Genomic DNA, 21,024 nt, shown 5'->3' on the forward strand with positions numbered 1-21,024 from the left:
CATTGCCAACATTACTAATTTAATTGCATTTTTGTTTTCATGTAATTTTGAGTTTAGTTTTTCACTTTTTCCAACATTTTTTTTGCTGCATTTTGTGTAAATGTACCCAGGCAAGCAACTCTCCTATTACATAAAAAATTATCATCTTTTGATTATTTAAACACTGACTCTTTAAAGTATTCAAATACTTTTCTATAGTTTTTTCTTCCCAATTTTGACAAAAATCTGAATAAAAGAGATCCAGGTTATGATTTTGTTCATTGGAAATTAATATATACCAATTATATAGGTATATAATGGATCAAACAGTGTATTTATGCATTTACTGACCCGTTCACTAACTGTAATGCTGCAATCAGAGAGAATGCAACTCTAATTTTTGCATGATTGCAGAAAATGCACGAATGCAAATTTGAACTTTTGCATTGCATTCATGGTAAACAGATGTAGATGTACTGTATGTGCCTCTCAGTGTTGGCCTTCTGAAATGAAACTACATTATTAAAGTACAAAGTTGAAATTTGAGGCACGCAAGCAGTAGTATGCAACCATTTTGTGTTTTTCTAAGTAACTTTTTGCATATGAGAATAAATTTCATTAGACAAACAGATAAAAAAAGGTTTTATTATTTGTTGTCTGAGGGCAGAAATTAAGTTTATTAAGCCTACTTTCCTGACACTTCATCTCTCTATTGTGCTCCATACAAAAAATGCTAATCTACTGGAGCCATGTTTAATCACAATAAGCAGCCGATTCAAATTTTATCAATTAATTGACTGGGCGTTATCAGTGGTTATCAGCTGACAGATATGGGCCAGGAGGGGCCTTCTGCGTCACATTAATTGTATTTTAATATCGTGCAGCTTGAATATAAAGTAATTTGTACCTCAAAGCTTTTACCACAGCCATTTCACCCTGCAGCCCAAGACCGGTTACTTACTGAAGCCAAGCAGGGCTGAGCCTGGTCAGTACCTGGATGGGAGACCACTAGGGAACGCTAGGTTGCTGTTGGAAGTGGTGTTAGTGAGGTCAGCAGGGGGTGCTCAACCTGTGGTCTGTGTGAGTCCTAATGCCCCAGTAAAAGTGAAGGGGACACTACACTGTCAGTGGGCACCGTCTTTCAGATGAGATGTTAAACCGAGGTCCTGACTCTCTGTGGTCATTAAAAAATCCCATGGCACTTTTTATGAAAGAGCAGGGGTGTAACCCCGGTGTCCTGGCCAAAGTCCCTCTATTGGCCCTTACAATCATGGCCTCCCAATCATCCCCTTCCACCGAATTGGCTCTATCACTGTCTCTCCACTCCACCAATAGCTGGTGTGTGGTGAGCGCACTGGCGCCGTTGTAATATGGCTGCCGTCACATCATCCAAGTGGATGCTGCCCACTGGTGGAGGTGTGGAGAGACAACACCCCCCCCCCCCCCCCCTCAGGATTGTGAAGCGCTTTGGGTGTATGGCCATACACAATAAATGTGTTATATAAATACACAGTACCAATACACATAAAATTACATACATTACTATGGCACGTTCCCCAGTAAACGGGGTCTAGCAGTGCCCCTGCCTAGCAACATCTGCCATTGTAATGTAGCAAACACACTGGAATTCAGAACCAAAAACCAGCATGTGAACACAGTGCAGTGGGGGAGGGGAGAGGGGTCAATCGAACAAGGCGATCGAACTAAATGTGAAAGCACACTAAGACAGGGACCTGTCACTTGTCACGCACCTACTGGCAGTTTTAGTGTCATAATTATTTATCCATGACAGGCCTAAAACAGCCAGGGTGTTAGCGCAGAAACACAGTCAGCAGAAAAGTCAAGTGTAAGATCCTCACTGAATATTACGCATCTCCACATCTAATAAGCGATGTTGTTGAAAAAGGGAGGCTAATCTGTTTTGATTAAATAATACAATGGCAAATTATTAAGAAAAAATTATGACATAAAAAATAAAGTAGCTTCCGCAATTTAGAAAAGGTGTCTTCAGGGTAGCACAAAAGAGGCAGTGGCTGACCTTTTACATCCCGTTCCATCTGAGTGTGTTAATTAAACTAAAAATGCATTTTCCTTAAAAGCACTGAAGTGTGAGCTTTCAAACTAATTATTTGAGGTTTTGCTTCAGTTGACAGGCTCTCGTGGGATTTCCGTATCAGCTCTTTTCCGCAATTATCTCTGCCATAACTGTGCAAAGTTTTCCTTAAAATTTAAACAGGCTCTAATCCTGATCAAACACTGTAAATGTGGGTGCCTTTGCCCACTTTGAAATCTGATTGGTCTTTAAACTCATTAAGTATTTAAATCTGTCTTCTGTTGCATGGGTAAAATTTTTGGCAAAAGCAAAAATACTTTTTTGTTCATTTTTATGACAATCATTAGAAAAATAAGTAAACATCATGCTTTACATTTCGTAAATTTCATATATTATATACACTCACCAGCCACTTTATAAGGTACACCTTACTAGTACCGGGTAGGTCCTTCTTTAGCCTTCAGAACCGCCTGAGTACTTCATGGCATAAATTCAACAAGGTACAGGAATAATTCCTTAAAGATTTTGGTCCATATTGACATAATAGCTTCATGCAGTTGCAGCAGATTTGTCGGCTGCACATCCATGATGTGAAACTCCCATTCCATTACATCCCAAAGGTGCTCTATTGGATTAAGTTCCGGTGACTGTGCAGGCCATTTGAGTACAGTGAACTCATTGTCATGTTCAGGAAACCAGTCTGAAATGATTCGCGCTTTATGACATGGCGTGTTATCCTGCTGGAAGTATCCATCAGAAGATGGAGACATTGTGGTCATAAAGGGATGGACATGGTCAGCAATAATACTCAGGTAGGCTGTGGCATTGACATAATGCTCAATTGGTACTAATGGGGCCAAAGTGTGCCAAGAATATATCCCCAAACCAATACACCCCACCACCAGCAGCCTGAACTGTTGATACAAAACAGGATGGATCCATGCTTTCATGTTGCTGATGCCAAATTCTGACCCTACCATCCGAATGTCGCAGCAGAAAGCGAGATTCATCAGACCAACATTTTTCCAATCCTCTATTGTCCAATTTTGGTGAGCTTGTGCAAATTGTAGCCTCGGTTTCCTGTTCTTAGTTGATAGGAGTGGCACCCGGTGTGGTCTTCTGCTGCTGTAGCTCATCCGCCTCAAGGTTGGACATGTGGTTATTTGAGTTACTGTTGCCTTTCTATCAACTCGAACCATTCTGGCCATTCTCTTCTGACCTCTGGCATCAACAAGGTATATGCACCCTTAGAACTGCCGCTTACTGTATATTTTTTCTTTTTTGGACCATTCTCTGTAAACCCTAAAGATGGTTGTGTGTAAAAATCCCAGTAGATCAGCAGTTTCTGAAACACTCAGACCAGTCCATCTGGCACCAACTTCCATGCCTCGTTTAAAGTCCCTTAAATCACCTTTCTTCCCCATTCTGATGCTCAGTTTAAACTGCAGCAGACCATCTTGACCATGTCTACATGCCTAAATGAATTAAGTTGCTGCCATGTGATTACAAATCTGCGTTAACGAGCAGTTGGACAGGTGTACCTAATAAAGTGGTCAGTGAGAGTATATAAAAACTTTATTATTAATTAGTAATGCACATTGCTTAGCACTTCATATGCACATCTTTGAGTGGGATTTTCTCAGCATTTAATTTTTTTGAACCCCAGATTCCAGATTTCCAAATAGGTAATTTGATGTTATTTACAAATATATATATATTTAAATTTACACTTATAATTGGTTTTGTAGCCTAAGGTAACAAATATTTCAAATTGGCCGTGGATCAAGTTCTGTGGATGGACAAATCATTTGTTGTTAGTTATAACCTCATGAAATTTGTAATAATTAACCTAATATTTTTTTGAAACACCCAGCACTGCATGATTGACATATCCTGTGGTTTAATAGGATAAAACTAAGGCTGTGTCCTTGGAGGAGTTTTAAAGTGCTTCAATAACTTTTGGGAGCACTTGGTTAAACTTACACCCCCATGAAAGATTGAAAGTCAAATCGAATAAGAATATCTTCAGTAAGTACAAGTACAGGGCAAAGGCATCGACCTTCAGTTTTTTTTTTTTTCTGCATACAGTGCTCAATATTTAACAGCCTGCTCTCTCTCTCTCTCTTGCGAACACACACATTCAGAGTTAGTATTTAGCAGCTCTGTCTGACACACAATGATGGCTGGCCTCTTGCCCTTTTGGAGGGGAAAAAGAGATTAGGTCTGGAATTTGGCCAGAATTGGATACAGCGCTGAGAGAGTAATGATATCTCAACCCTAAAAGCCTGTGCTCATAATCACTCTAAATGAGGACTACGCAAACAAAAACACAAGCTAATATCATGCACAACTACAGACACTAGTTCACACATGCTAATCATCCAACATAACATGCTAACATTAGCAAATATCACCAAGTATCAGTTTAAGTCATTATAAACAAAATGTTCAACCAATAGTACAATGATCAACGTAAACACATACCCATATGCTAGCATGAAAACATGCATTGTTATGTGTGATTATATGTGTATCAGTTAATTCATGTCTGAATTATTAGGAATCATTTTTGTTAAAATTGTCTAAACATATCCATGTTGCTGGCCAAGGCCCAATGTTTAAATCTGGGGTCACCAATCTTGTTCCTGGAGGGCCGGTGTCCCTGCAGGGTTTAGCTCCAACTTGCCTCTACACACCTGCCTGGGTGTTCCAAGTATACCTAGTAAGACCTTAATTAGCTCATTCAGGTGTGTTTGATTAGGGTTGTAGCTAAAATCTGCAGGACTCCTGCCCTCCAGGAACAAGTTTGGTGACCCCTGGTTTAAATAAAACCTACGCCTCCTATTTAGTTTACCAAAGTCCCAAAATACATGAGGTTCTATGGAAACACTAGCATAGACGTTCCTCATAGTAATTAAGCACCACTTTAGTTCGAAATCCATTATATGTTAGTGCACGCATTCACTACATCTTATATAAACTTTATGTATAACACTAGCAACAACTGCTGGAAGACTAATGGCTCTCTCTTTACAATATCCACTCAAATAAGCACAGTGAAAATATTTCAGAGTGAAACTACTTTTTAAATTGTAATATCTACTCAGCATAAGTGCACAGCCCCATTAAGAACATATATAATGCAACAGGAACCGTGCATGTAACCATGCTTCAACAAAGAGAGAAAGACCATTTCTAAAGGCATGGCAGATGAGTGTTTCAAACAGACCCTCTGGGCTACAAAGGGCTAGTTATAAAATATTCAGCATGTTTGTGTACACTCAAACCACCAGTCCAACTTTAACTCCCAACTTGTGCCATGAAACGCTCAGAAACTGGAACAAGTGCTAATGATGTGCAGCAAATATACAGCTTAAGCAAACATTAATACGCAGAATGCATCAGATAATTATGAAGAATAACTGTTGGGATGCAGTTAATCAAGCTAAATGCTGCAATTTACTCCAAAGGTGTAGCATAAACCAATGCATAGATATATAAACAATAGGAATCCAATCAAGAGTAATGGCTTATATGCTGGCATACATACAAGTATAAACAAACCCATTAGTAAGAAGAATATTGAGCTCTTACCTTGGCAAAAAGTACTCCTTTAGCAGCCAGAGCATCTTCGCTGCGCCCATTGGGGAAGCATTCATAATGAGCATCCAATATAGGGTAGCGACTGGCCAACAGGAGACCGCTGTTTAAGAACTTGAATCTGGAGCAACAGCCTTTCCAGCCGTAGCGTCCTACATCGCTCAGTACAAAGGGAAAATAGCGGTGCAACTGCCTCCTGAGCCTATCGGCGGCCCGCCTGTCAAAGACTTCCTGAAGACAGAGGAAGTCAAGGTTGGCTGGGAAGAAGGCAGATATCTCGTGGTCAAAGCCATCGTCTCCATGACGACGTTTGCGTCCTATTGGTCTTTTGAAGACTGAGGTGCGGTGTTGTGAAAGGGTGTTGTTGGGAGATATCCCTCCATCGGCTGCATGGAAGCGAACCAGGGATTCTCGCGAGGCTGTGCGGCTGTCTAGACTACCTGTGTCCCCGTCCCCGGTTTGATGGTTTCCTTTTTCAGCCTCAGCCGGCTCAGAATCAGGAGAGGTGATGCTGATTTGCACTCCAGATGGATGGAGTGGACAATCTTCTGAGTTCTGCATTATGTTGCTATGTACTGGACACTCTGAATCTGAAGACTGGTGCATGGCACAATCAGGAGCATGCTCTTCTTCATTAGGATGGAGAGGGCACTCTGAGGAATTCTGGACTCCAGTGCTGTGGATGGGGCAATCTGAACTTGTACCTCCTGAGGTGTGAATGGGACACTCGGTTAAGGCCTCAGTCTCATTTTCAGTGGTGACTACAGGATCGGGACGATGGTCCAAAGAAGAGGTCCGGCGGAAGCCCTGGGTAGACAAGCTGCAGAAGGATACAGCACTGATTGAAGTATTTGTGGGCGAGTCGATGTATATCTTGATTTGGGGTCTGCTGGCACCGTTCCGAATTCGCTTGCCCACTTCCCTAGCCCGGCGTTGAGTGTCCGCTAGGTTGTTAAAGCGTGCAAGTGAGTCTGGCAGCAAGCAAACGTTGGCACTGCCAAAGCAAAAGCTGCGTCCTTGTGGACGCCACTCAGCAAGTGCTGCCCCAGTTCCAGCCGCAGAGCCCTGCTCCACACCATGCTTGTCTGGTTTCTGGTGAGAGTAGATATAAGGTTTCCTGATGCTCTGCAGTGGTGCCCACAAGAGAAAACCAATGAAGGCAAAGGGTAAGGATGCTAGTAGCAGCACCAGGTAAAGTGGTGTAGAGATCAGAACCCCAAGTGCCAGGAAAGAGCAGGGATCCTGAGAGCGTCTGCGTTTCTCTAGTGATGTTGCTACACAAGAGGCCAATAAGCGATCCAATAGCCAGTAGCAAGGGAAAACAAAGGCCCAAGACAGACCACTCAGAAAGCTGAGGAAGGCACTGGGGTAGGGAGAGGTGTGCAAGACCATTTCTGGCTCACCTTGTAGACCAACTCCCAGCAAAAAAAAAAAAAAAAAAAAACTGTACAAAAAACAACTACAAAGTTAACCCGCCCCCCTGTGGATGGAAGAGGTACACTACATGGTTCTTGGGTCCTCCGCTATAATTGACGTTGGGTATACGTGGCTCCACACCCAACCAATTCCCTCCTTTAATGAGGGTTTGCAAGGCTAGAGTCTCCTGAAGAATCTAATCATGATGACAGCAAAAATCCTCCAGGGATCCAGAATATTCCAGGGACAGAAAGGGAAGGCCTTGTCAGCGCAGAGCCTGCAGACAATCAAAGGGAGGGGGAACAGAATACACAGGCAATCAGATGAAAGTGGAGGATAATGTGCAATCAACAAATTGGATGGCAGTTAAAATTCTAACATTTTAGAAATCATGATGAAGTATAAATAATAATAGCTTTTTCACAGAAAGCAAAGTGTCAGGTCACCAAATGCAGCCTGCTGTGTGGGAATGTAGCTGATAAAAGTGCTCAATTTGCATCTATATTTAAAATTTTCCAATATGTAATTTAAAGCAGTTCATAGTTTGTAAATAAAAGCTCATATAAGACGTCCCTGACCTTATAAAAGCTTCTTAGTTATATTTGTATAAACACATTGTGATTTTTTTATATTCATATTTTAACGAACAAGTGTACCAGATGTGGCTTATTATCCCCAATGACCTTCTGATATTAACAAAGGGAAAATTTGTATAATTACCATTTAAAAAGCTATGACTACACAGGTGTCACTATAAAATATGCTAACTAAGTCTCTTTGTAGAGGGCTGGTGAAATAGGCCGACACAGGCACACGCAAAAAAGGAATAGATTCTGAGTAAGATTAGACTGCAAGACAATTACAGTGATTACTTGTAAGAAAAGAAACAGAAAGATATTCTCTGGCTTTGTTTCAAGGTAGAACCAATTAAATTTGCCTTGTTCTGAAACAAAGACCTCAATAAGGGGATGGTTCTTTACTTTAAACCCTTTATTCACTGCGATTTAGGATTGTTAACTGTTATTAACATAAATATAACTGAAAACAGCATGTAATGGTGATGGCATAAACAAATATTATGCACAAAAGCCTTTGTTTTAAAAGCAACCATTGACTTTTATGTTGAGTTGATGATTGTCGTTTTGCAGCAGATGTTCCTATAGTTGAAACCCTGACCTAAATCATCAAAAGATTCAATACAGATCAAAGAGGGAAGGTCAATCGACGACAGTGCAACCAGGAAATGTATTGTTACAAATGTGGTCATCTTACCCAGTTGGCAGTTGAAGCTAAAGTCAACAAAAAGATTAATAAAAACAGAAAGACCCTAATTGTTGTAAGAACTTAATTTTTGCAAGATAACTGCATAATCTAGATTGCATACAATCAGTTACAACCTACTGTTTACACGTTGTATCTTAAAGAGATAGTGGACACAAAAGTAAACATTTTGTCTTCACCAGTGTTGGGCAATAACGCAATAACTAGTAAGCCGTTTCTATAACGCACTACTTTTGACAGTAACTAATATTGTAAAGCATTACTTTTTAAATAAAGTACTTCCATTATTGTTACAATATGATGCATTTGTCCGTTACTTGGTTAGTTAAATAATTTTGACTGCAGTCTAGCCAACATCTTCCTGTTTACAGCTCTGACGCATTGTGGGATTGGTGGATGCCAACCAACCACTGTTAAGAAGACATGTTGTGTATGAGGTGCCAGACTGGACAAAAGACAAGCAAAAGCAGACATTGAATGTGCCCGAGGTACACCAAGTGTCCGTGCGAGAGAAACCAGGGGCACGCAAAAAAGGCAAAGACCCAATCCCAATTCTACCCCTTAGCCCTTCCCCTTACCCCTACCCCTCGTTTTGCACGTTCATGTCAAGGGGTAGTGGTGTCCCAATTCTCTTTAGCTTGAAGGAGTAAGGCTAAGGGGAAGGGGTGAATACCCCTTCGAACTAAGATTTTTTTAGGCCCACACTCGAAACCAAGGGGTACAAAAATTTCCCAGAATACACCTGCCACAACGACAAATAGTTACAACCGGAAGTAAGGAGAGCCACAAATTAGTATTTTTTTGTCATTATTATGAATTTTTACAACAAACAAACACATGTTTTAATATATTAATAACCGTGTTTGTTTAAAAATAGGTAAAATAAAAACCGCTAAAAATTTTGCAATCTATAATCCATAATCATAACTCCTGTATAGCATTTCCACAACATTCTGACACTCGTTGAACCTTGAATACCCTGTCAGAAAAGTCTAGTTGCTGGGAATGGGCTTTTTACGGTGTCTGCTATAATGTTAATGGTGTGTTTACATAAATAAATATGGCCACTGTGTTAAATGCACAGTTTTACGATCTTATTGTCACAATATATCATTATGATAACATAATATATGCCTTCAGTGATTTTCTGTAAAAAATAAAATAAAATAACACAACTGTAATAACTATATCAGTCGCGCTCGTCTGATCCCATTTGAAGCATGAGATCAAGATGACATATGATGACGTGTGCAGGTGATGTAGGGCTGTCCCAATTCTTAGGGTTAATTTTGAAGCCCTTCCCCTTCACAGTCTGTTTTAAGGGCCAAGGGGAAGGGGTAGAGGTACAAAAATAGAATTGGGATTGGGCCCAAGTGTGCTCTGGAGAGAGACCGAAAGACTATTAACGTTACTAATACTACTATGTTTGCTGTTTCAAATAAATAAGCACACATTTGTTATTTGTTTAACAAAATTTATTAGTTTAGTACACAGTGACACATTTCTGTTATATTTTAGAACAGGTATACATTTTTTTTTTATAGCTGTTATACAACAGCAGATTTTGCACAATATACACAGCTTACTTTCCATAAGTTGCTGACATACCACATTTAATTTGTGGTTACTTTGAACATTGCTCATAGATTTCATTGTTGAGCAGCTGCTATGTTTTTGTCTTGTTTGAAATGCATAAAATCTATGGTAGTCAATAATAAGTTTTTTTGTTTTTTTTTGGTGCTGAGTTTCATCAAATTGATTCTGAATGATAATTTAGATGACTTTCATTTATTTATTTTATAAGGGTTTTGTATTTGCTGTATTTTGTTGCTAGTTTTCATACTCAAGCTGTGAAAGAACATGTTTAAGAGTTAAATACAACAACTTTTATGATGCTGAAGCAACTTTAATTTTGACTTTTTTGTCTCTGAATATATTATTTAGTTGATTTATCACCTTGCATTTTTTGTGCTGCTGGTGTGACCTAAATAAATTAGTGTTTAAAAATGACTTTTTGTTTAAGTCTGTCTAGTGTTTTAGTTGTGAAACTGCAAATTAATTAAAACTGTGAAGCTGATCAACACTATATTTTCCATGACGTTGGAAGAGCATTAATGGAGCATTAAAAAAGTTCTTTAGAAAAAAAAGAAATATTAAAAATTATTTTTAACAGTAATGAATTACTTTTTCCATAAAGTAATTAAGTTACTTTTTGAATGAAATAACTAGTAACTGTAACTAGTTACTATTTTTTAGTAACTAGCACAACACTGGTCATCACATACTCACCCTCGTGTTATTCCAAACACAAAACACTTTGAAACAAAAATGAAAATGCTTCTTTATTGAAAGCTGAGAGATTTTTGGCCTTTATCCACTGGAGTCACATTATATGCTGCTTTTATTGCATTTTAAAGCTTAAAATGTCTGACCCTGTTCGAAAAAGCAATTGTTTCTCACGGGGAAAGGCTGTAAAATAAAAATCTCCATAGCTTCTTGATTAAACACGGCTGTCAGACGAATACAATTTCACAGTGAGTGTTTAGGTTCATAATCCCACAAACCCGGTCATGATCATTCATATGCTCAGTCAGATGCTAGTATTTATACAGGATCCTCAATTACTGCATGGACTGTGAGATCCACTTTCCTGCAGAGTTTAGCTCTAACGCTGATCAAACTCATGCTAGATTCACACGGGGCATCGACATCAGTGTGATTGTCTTGACAACACCCAATTGGACCACAATATAACTAAAAAAAGGTGGGTTTTGGCAGTTAGTTGATAATAAACCAAGTACACACACACTTCATCTCTAGCATTTCGGTAATGCAAGTGTCCATTTTTAATACATGAGATGCCAATTTTCTGATGCAAATTACCATATAGTGCATCTGTACAATGCATTTCAGCAGCCAAAATCGACTACAAAATGTCTGCTTGATTGATCTCGATTAGAAACTCAGAGATATGGATTCAGACAGCAATTAAATCACCACATGACATCGATGTTTATAAAAAAAGGTAATTCATCTGGGGATTTTCACATGACATAGATTAAAATGTACATTCTGGATTCAGATAGCTACTGAATAAAGCCACCAACTACTCCCTGTAAATGGTGAAAATCCCTTAGATCCTCCTGAGAAACAATTACCATCCAAAAAGACCTAAAGTTTCATTAGAGAGGCAGAAATCTCTCAGGTTTCATTAAAACATCTTCATTTGTGTTGCAAAGATGAACAAAGGTCTAATGGGGTTGAAAAGACATGAAGAGTGACCCTTTTAAAATGATATTTCACACAGAAAATTGCTGCAACTTACTCACCCTCAGGTCACCCAAGATGTATGTAAAAAGGATTTTTGCTGAAAATGCGGACCTTGGTGATTCATAAGAAAATAGTCAAGTTTGAGAGTCAAAAAATATGCATTTACAGGCAGGCATCATACAATTGATTAGCAATGGCTACCTCATAATACATTAAGGTCTTGTGAAGTGAAATAATTGTTCTGCGCAAGAAACAAACAGAATTCTTACGTTTAATATGAAAAGTCTAAAAACAAAAGCCTCGTAATAACAGAAATCAAACAGAGAGAACATTTAAGTGGACAACAATACTTTTAATTTTTAACGATTTTAACGATTTTAATACCATTAAGATAATACTTTCATTAAGAGTGGACCATGTAAACATAAATTTTTTCGATAACTTTAATCTAAGGTCATCATCGAACTGAACAAAAAATGAATTAGGACATGGAGGATTTCTATTTCAGTCGCATTATTGAAGTTCAGTACAGACATGTAAACACCGCAATCAAACTATTACCGTTTTGTAGTACTTTTCACCTCATTTTGCGATAGGACACACACGCAGCAGTTGTCAGGCATTTGACAACAAATAAATGAGAATGGCTTCAAGTAAGAGAGCAGATTTTTGGCGCGAGCAGGAAAGCGATGACCATGCTCTTTTCCAACACTTCTGAGTTTGTCATAGGACATGAATGAAAAGTGAATGAAATAGTACAGGTGGCCTGTTGCTAGAAAAATTTACATCCATCATCATCTGTTTGCATGCAAAGTGTGAGATATGAACTGCAGTTGTACTTGTGCAAAATTAAACATTTAATTTCCAAAATCACATATGGTGCAATGACGAACTCAAACTGTTGTTGCGTGAAGAAACTAGCGTTAAATGTTGGCGTAATGATGTTAATCGAGCTATGACTAATTTGTCATAGTTCTCTTATAAGATTAAACTTTAAGATTTTTAAATCTGCCGAAATACATGAAGGTAGGAAAATTTTCTAGTATTCTAGTGTGTATCTTACAGGAACAAAGCACATTGTTCAGTTATATTGAAAAATATCTATTATTGCTATTATTATTCATTTGTTTAAAAGCACAAATAAATTGTCTCTTTCTGTGTCTCAGCATGCCATTAGATTTGAATTTTAGCAGTTGATGACGTGCGTTCTGAACGTTCTAATCACACCGGTGTGATCGTGCACTTTGAGGGACCATTCAAAGCTGATCACACCGGTGTGATCATATGCGTGAAATGTCAGTCATTGAATTCAACACTTTCAAGAAGCATGGGAACCCTGGTATCATCAGAAGACACAAGTATTAATTTTGTGTTCCCTGTATATGTTTTTATGTAGACTCTCAAAGTGCTGGTAGGCATTAAGTTGCATTTTATGAATCACGCAGGACAACAGCATCAGCTAAAACAAAAGCAATTCTACTGAAGAAAAGAAAAAAACATGTAACATTACATTTTGGATGTCCTAGGGGTGAGTAATTTAACACCGAATGTTCTAAGAGACCCATTCCTTTAAAATCCAATCCTTATTCAATTTATCTACAATACCATCCCACATTTTTCTAATAAACATCCATTATAAATCAGAAATATGGCACATTACAAAACAACAACATGCACATAGATTAGCAAGGTGACCTTTCACACATTTACCCATGACTTTTTTTCACACTAAGTCCTGCTAAAGCACAAATTAAACCCAATGCCTGTCATGTATTTTACCCCATAAAGAGCACATCAGTTTACCAATATAAGCATAACACAAGCATCGCATCCAATAATCCCCTCTGCATCCACACTCACCTCATCCGCACACACACACCCAATCTGTATGACAATAATTTTCAGGGTTTTATCCATCACTGCTGCTTAATCTGTGCTCAGCCGCCTGCATAGTGGCTTCAGCGAGAGGAAATAAAATCATTTTTTTCTTTCTTTGAGAGTTGAGAGTTGTCGTTTGTGCCATCCGACATTTAGAGTGAAAGACAAGGCCGTCGGCGCTCAAGAACAGGAAAAGGAAGAGCATAGCAGGTCGACGTGTGGTAGTTTGCAGCTGTGCATGCTGTATACATGCGCATTACCACACAAACACACATGTGTGACTGGGGGTTAGGCGAGCGTGTCTTTAGGTTAAGCTTGCATATTGCTGAGCAGCTTTCAGGTCGCACAATAACACACACACACAAACACACACACAATCACATAAAGCTTGCAAAATGATCCTGCTGTTATTTCATCGTCATAAAGACATGATGACAATGCTGAAAAAAATAGCAACATAATAGAATCCGTAATAGTTTGAATGGTTATAATGAAAATTACATTGGGTTTAATGGAAACTGTAATGGCCCTGTTGGTCAACAATGGTAATTCTTTGCCTTCTATTGGTGGCATGTAAAAATCAATAAATCCAAATGGAGTTTGTCCTTAAAACACACTAGAGACGGTTAAAATATTCTGATTAAAATTTGATGGTTTGTGTGTGTGTTTCTATTGTTATTATGGTGCAGTAATCACACATATTTTCCTGCAAAACTGTAAACTTTATCATAACTGAATCAGTCTCAGGTTTGATGATCTGGGCGAGCCCAGAAAAAACTTTTATTGCTCAAAAATAGCTGTTTAACACCTTAGGAGACATTAGATCCACTTTAATGCTTTATTTAACGGTGGAGTAAATGATATTAGCAGCTTTGGGACTGTTAGACACGCCCATTAATTTTAAATCTCCACCTACCTCGACTAAAATCATTCCTGATTCCGAATATGGGCACAAACAGAAAAAAATGAACTGTGTGGCACACCCCTAAAAACTCAGGTAGGCGGTAATAATGGCCAAAAATTGATACAATGCAGGATGGATTCTCTGTAAACCCTAGAGAGTGTTGTGCGTGAAAATCACAATAGATCAGCAGTTTCTGAAATACTCAGACCATCAACCATGCCACGTTCAAAATCACTTAAATCACCTTTCTTCCCCATTCTGATGCTTGGTTTTAACTGCAGCAGATCGTCTTGAACATGTCTACATGCCTAAATGCATTGATTTGCTGCCATGTGACCAGCTGATTAAAAATTGCGTTAGCAAGCAGTTGGACAGGTGTACCTAATAAAGTGGCCGGTGAGTGTATTTTTTATTTATTTTTTTTAATCATACTTTAAAATGTATAATTATATTAATTGGTTTTCATTTAAATTTTAGTAAACTAGATTTTTGTTTTTATTGATTTATTTGCTTTTTTTTTATTCATTTGTATTCATTACTGCTTTTTATTGAAATTAATCTCAGTGGAATAAACCGCCAACTAATCCAGCATATGTTTTACGCAGCAGATGCAAACATGCAAACTCCACACAAAAACGCCCACTGACCCAGCCAAGACTCAAACCAGCAACCTTCTTGCTGTGAGATGACAGTGCTAACCCCTGAGCCACCATGTTGCCACAGGGCAACATGTCTAAATCTAATTTCTAATCAAGTCAACAACAATGTAAAGTTTAAGCTTTTTTCTTATATTACTTTAAGCTATGTTTTAATGACCGACATCAACACTGGTTCATAAAGGGTTTTTACTTTCACATTCAATATTTGTTTCACCTTTTCGCCTCTTTCTAAAGTGTTGAAACAGTCGTCAATGTTTTCAGGAGACTTTATCTGATGTCTTCAACAACCAGCCTCTGCTCCGTCTGTTTCCTTTAAGAGAATGTGCTTAAATGCTAAACGTGTGCCTTCAATAACTTCCCTCCCAGAGTCAATATTGCTCCAGTACAAACCAGAAGCCTGATAATCAAGGCAATAAAGCAAACGAAAGCGAACACCAACAGGAAGTCTGTTTGTTCAGAAAAGCCTCAGCTATAGATCTGTTTAAACTCCAATGCTTCACCGCCTAATCGATACTGATCACAACTTTCCCCAAGAGAAAACAAAGAGACACTGAGAAATGTCACGTCGATGACTGGGACTGTTTACCAGCCAGTATTAAAGTATAATCAAAGAATCAGTTTTGTGGACACTGAGCTTATGTTTTAGGTATTTAAATATTTGATTTGGTTTATTTTATGCAGGTGAAGCTCACAAATGCAGAGGTCAAAAAATGTATTACACTAAATACAAATTCTGAAATTAAAATGTGTCAGGGTTCTGCCACTTTGGTCTTGTAAATTCTTGTTTTGGTGGCAGAGCTCTGACACTACTCCACGTCTGGTCCTGTTTCTGTCTCTGTGTGCGCGCGCGCGCCGTCGTGGGTGTACGCAGAGTGTGCGCGCTGCCACTTGATGTGGCCGCGCACGCTCTGCGTCCCTCAGACGCGCGCGCTCTTGTACTAGTGTTTGTGTTTGTTCTGTCAGCAGCGCGCTGCTTTATTCTCGGCGCCTCCGTCTAGTTGGTTTCAGTTTTGGTTGGCGCTGAGATGAAGCATGCGCGTTGCTTATGTGTGAGCGCACGGTAAGGTATTTATCTATCGTGTGCTCGTGTCTTGCGTCTCTTGTCAAAGCACGTGGCTTGGTGTTTACATTGTGGTCACGTGCTTTTGTCGTGTGCTTCAGTGTTGCGTTATGTGAGCGCATGGCTTGTATTGTCTCTCTGTGTCATGCGCTCTCCCGTCTATTGTCTAGTCCCACCCTCCTTGTTAACCCATATTTAGTTAATTGTGTTCACCTGTGTTTCAATTTACTTTTTTGCTTTATAATCCCCCTCATGTTTTCAGTCCTTTGTCAGTTCGTCGTCGATATTACCTTGTCTTGTTGTCTCCAGTCCTGTTTTGTCCTGCCAGCCCTGTCAAGTTTGTTTTTGCCTTTTTAATTCATGTTTTCCCCTTCGGGGTAGTTTTGTTTTGCCTTTTATTTTTATTTGTAGTTTATAATAAATATTCCTTCATTTTTCTGCAATTGGGTCTGCACTCCTTTTTTTCCCTCTCCGACCGTGACAGTACGAACTGACCAAAATGAGGACCCAGCAGAAGGATGACTCCTTCCTCAGACACATGCCACAGCTTCTCCGTCTGCATGCGCTGCGGCAACATGGCTCTGAGCTAAAGGAGTTTGCGGAGAGGTTCCGTATGGCAGCAGAGGGGCTTGGGTTCAATGACTGGGCTCTTTTGAATCTCCTGAACTTCGCTCTTGATAAACCCCTCTATCCTCTGCAGATACAGAGATTGGTGGGCTACTCGTACAAACAGTTTGTGGACCATATGGTTAATCAAGTTGCCCATGAATGTCGTCAGGAGAGAATCTGCTCTGTTCTTCCACCAACAGACCAACCTGAACCCAGCTCACTGCTGCCTCCCACAGAGAAGAGGAAACTGAGGAGGAGGAACAGGTCTTCCTCTATTGTTACCCCTCTATTGGTGACGGAACCTGCTGCAGCCCACCCAGCTACAACACTGGCTGCAGCATCACCCAGTGAAGCACCCGCAACAGACACTGCATCAGTCCAGCAGGCAGTGGAGTATGCTGCAGTGTCTGAAGAGGGGGCCAGCTTCCCGCCACCCAGACCAAGGAAGCGTCGGAGGAGAAAGGGCTCCTCCACCACAACGGCTCCAGCCCCTGAGCGCCCTCCAGTGTCGGCTCCAGCCCCTGAGCGCCCTCCAGTGTCGGCTCCAGCCCCTGAGCGCCCTCCAGTGTCGGCTCCAGCCCCTGAGCGCCCTCCAGTGTCGGCTCCAGCCCCTGAGCGCCCTCCAGTGTCGGCTCCAGCCCCTGAGCGCCCTCCAGTGTCGGCTCCAGCCCCTGAGCGCCCTCCAGTGTCGGCTCCAGCCCCTGAGCGCCCTCCAGTGTCGGCTCCAGCCCCTGAGCGCCCTCCAGTGTCGGCTCCAGCCCCTGAGCGCCCTCCAGTGTCGGCTCCAGCCCCTGAGCGCCCTCCAGTGTCGGCTCCAGCCCCTGAGCGCCCTCCAGTGTCGGCTCCAGCCCCTGAGCGCCCTCCAGTGTCGGCTCCAGCCCCTGAGCGCCCTCCAGTGTCGGCTCCAGCCCCTGAGCGCCCTCCAGTGTCGGCTCCAGCCCCTGAGCGCCCTCCAGTGTCGGCTCCAGCCCCTGAGCGCCCTCCAGTGTCGGCTCCAGCCCCTGAGCGCCCTCCAGTGTCGGCTCCTGCCCCTGAGCGCCCTCCAGTGTCGGCTCCTGCCCCTGAGCGTCCCTCAGTGCCGGTCCCAGTCCGGCTCCTTGCCCTGCCGGCGCCACCCAGACGTCTTGCCCAGCCGGCCCCAGCCCGGCTCCTTGCCCTGCCGGCGCCACCCAGACGTCTTGCCCAGCCGGCCCCAGCCCGGCTCCTTGCCCTGCCGGCGCCACCCAGACGTCTTGCCCAGCCGGCCCCAGCCCGGCTCCTTGCCCTGCCGGCGCCACCCAGACGTCTTGCCCAGCCGGCCCCAGCCCGGCTCCTTGCCCTGCCGGCGCCACCCAGACGTCTTGCCCAGCCGGCCCCAGCCCGGCTCCTTGCCCTGCCGGCGCCACCCAGACGTCTTGCCCAGCCGGCCCCAGCCCGGCTCCTTGCCCTGCCGGCGCCACCCAGACGTCTTGCCCAGCCGGCCCCAGCCCGGCTCCTTGTCTTGCCCAGCCGGCCCCAGCCCGGCTCCTTGCCCTGCCGGCGCCACCCAGACGTCTTGCCCAGCCGGCCCCAGCCCGGCTCCTTGCCCTGCCGGCGCCACCCAGACGTCTCGCCCTGCCGGCGCCACCCAGACGTCTCGCCCTGCCGGCGCCACCCAGACGTCTCGCCCTGCCGGCGCCACCCAGACGTCTCGCCCTGCCGGCGCCACCCAGACGTCTCGCCCTGCCGGCACCAGCCCGGCTCCTTGCCCTGCCGGCGCCACCCAGACGTCTCGCCCAGCCGGCCCCAGCCCGGCTCCTTGCCCTGCCGGCGCCACCCAGACGTCTCGCCCTTCCGGCGCCACCCAGACGTCTTGCCCAGCCGGCCCCAGCCCGGTCCCTTGCCCTGCCGGCACCACCCAGACGTCTTGCCCTGCCGGCCCCAGCCCGGCTCCTTGCCCTGCCGGCACCACCCAGACGTCTTGCCCAGCCGGCACCAGCCCGGCTCCTTGCCCTGCCGGCACCAGCCCGGCTCCTTGCCCTGCCGGCACCAGCCCGGCTCCTTGCCCTGCCGGCACCAGCCCGGCTCCTTGCCCTGCCGGCACCAGCCCGGCTCCTTGCCCTGCCGGCGCCACCCAGACGTCTCGCCCTGCCGGCGCCACCCAGACGTCTCGCCCTGCCGGCGCCACCCAGACGTCTCGCCCTGCCGGCGCCACCCAGACGTCTCGCCCAGCCGGCGCCACCCAGACGTCTCGCCCAGCCGGCGCCACCCAGACGTCTCGCCCAGCCGGCGCCACCCAGACGTCTCGCCCAGCCGGCGCCACCCAGACGTCTCGCCCAGCCGGCGCCACCCAGACGTCTCGCCCAGCCGGCGCCACCCAGACGTCTCGCCCAGCCGGCGCCACCCAGACGTCTCGCCCAGCCGGCGCCACCCAGACGTCTCGCCCAGCCGGCGCCACCCAGACGTCTCGCCCAGCCGGCGCCACCCAGACGTCTCGCCCAGCCGGCGCCACCCAGACGTCTCGCCCAGCCGGCCCCAGCTCGGCTCCCTGCCCTGCCGGCGCCACCCAGACGTCTCGCCCTGCCGGTCCCAGCCCGGCGCCTCGCCCTGCCGGCTCCCCTCTGGTCTCCAGCCCTGCCGGCTCCCCTCTGGTCTCCAGCCCTGCCGGCTCCCCTCTGGTCTCCAGCCCAGCCGGCTCCCCACCAACCTCCTGCCTTGTCTCCCCTGATAGACTCTCCCTGGGTCGTCCCTCCTGCTCCTCCCTGGTGTTCCCTCCCTGCACCCTGGACGGACCCTCCGGCTCCACCCTGGCTCCCTGCCGGGGCCCCCGACCCACTGAATCCACCCTTGACTGTCCCTCCTGATCCTCCCTGGTCTTGCCCTCCCATCCCTCCCTTGTTTGTCTTGTTGAGTCCGGCTTGGCTTCCCTCCCTCCCCCCCTTCATGTCGTCTTGCCTGTTCACCCCCCTGTCTTGTGTCTGTTGATGTTGCCTGTTTTGTTGTCTTGTATTGTTTTTTGTCTGTCTTGTACCTTGTTGGATGTTCCCTTTAGGGACGCCAGGTGGCGTCCCTTTTGGGGGGGGCTAGTGTCAGGGTTCTGCCACTTTGGTCTTGTAAATTCTTGTTTTGGTGGCAGAGCTCTGACACTACTCCACGTCTGGTCCTGTTTCTGTCTCTGTGTGTGCGCGCGCGCTGTCGTGGGTGTACGCAGAGTGTGCGCGCTGCCACTTGATGTGGCCGCGCACGCTCTGCGTCCCTCAGACGCGCGCGCTCTTGTACTAGTGTTTGTGTTTGTTCTGTCAGCAGCGCGCTGCTTTATTCTCGGCGCCTCCGTCTAGTTGGTTTCAGTTTTGGTTGGCGCTGAGATGAAGCATGCGCGTTGCTTATGTGTGAGCGCACGGTAAGGTATTTATCTATCGTGTGCTCGTGTCTTGCGTCTCTTGTCAAAGCACGTGGCTTGGTGTTTACATTGTGGTCACGTGCTTTTGTCGTGTGCTTCAGTGTTGCGTTATGTGAGCGCATGGCTTGTATTGTCTCTCTGTGTCATGCGCTCTCCCGTCTATTGTCTAGTCCCACCCTCCTTGTTAACCCATATTTAGTTAATTGTGTTCACCTGTGTTTCAATTTACTTTTTTGCTTTATAATCCCCCTCATGTTTTCAGTCCTTTGTCAGTTCGTCGTCGATATTACCTTGTCTTGTTGTCTCCAGTCCTGTTTTGTCCTGCCAGCCCTGTCAAGTTTGTTTTTGCCTTTTTAATTCATGTTTTCCCCTTCGGGGTAGTTTTGTTTTGCCTTTTATTTTTATTTGTAGTTTATAATAAATATTCCTTCATTTTTCTGCAATTGGGTCTGCACTCCTTTTTTTCCCTCTCCGACCGTGACAAAATGAGATTAATTCAGAGATATGCATTCATTTTTCTTCGGCGGAATGAACCGCCAATTTATCCAGCGTATGTTTTACACAGTGAATGCCCTTCCAGCTGCAACCCAGTACTGGGAAACATCCTTTTTATAATTTTCAAGTCACCTATAGTGCATGTAGGAAACCCACACGAACAGGGAGAAAACATGCAAACACTGAACCAGTGACCTTGTTGTAAGGTGACAGTGCTAACCACTGAGCCACCGCATCGCCTAAAAAATGTTTTTTGTACATATAAAATAATTAATTTAAATTAATGAATTGAAATAATTTAAACAAGACAATGTTAGATCAGCATCTCCACGCCAGATGAGTAAGAACCAGCCCCAGACGCCAGAAAATGTCCATTTCTCCAGGTTTCTGGACAACCAGTCAGTAGAGTTTCCAATACCCAAACCTGTTAACCAGTATTCAACTGAATTAACAGTCTCCTAT

The 21,024-nt window shown here is 43.9% G+C and overlaps 1 protein-coding gene across 5 annotated transcripts in view; it reads right to left on the reverse strand.

Annotated features, from left to right (window-relative positions):
- smpd3 (sphingomyelin phosphodiesterase 3) overlaps positions 1–21,024 on the reverse strand; it is a 105,301-nt gene that overhangs the window by 34,147 nt on the left and 50,130 nt on the right. For 3 of the 5 annotated variants that reach the window (XM_073942228.1, XM_073942225.1, XM_073942227.1), the window contains one exon: positions 5,627–7,325. In XM_073942228.1, the coding sequence (XP_073798329.1) occupies positions 5,627–7,024 (1,398 nt within the window). In that variant the 5' untranslated portion in view covers positions 7,025–7,325. Of the gene's footprint in view, positions 1–5,626; positions 7,326–13,459; positions 13,701–21,024 lie in introns of those variants that run through there. The other 2 variants (XM_073942226.1, NM_001122750.1) reach the window with 2 other exon arrangements.

This window comes from Danio rerio, chromosome 25, assembly GCF_049306965.1.
Source record: "Danio rerio strain Tuebingen ecotype United States chromosome 25, GRCz12tu, whole genome shotgun sequence".
Classification (NCBI taxonomy): Eukaryota; Metazoa; Chordata; class Actinopteri; order Cypriniformes; family Danionidae; genus Danio; species Danio rerio.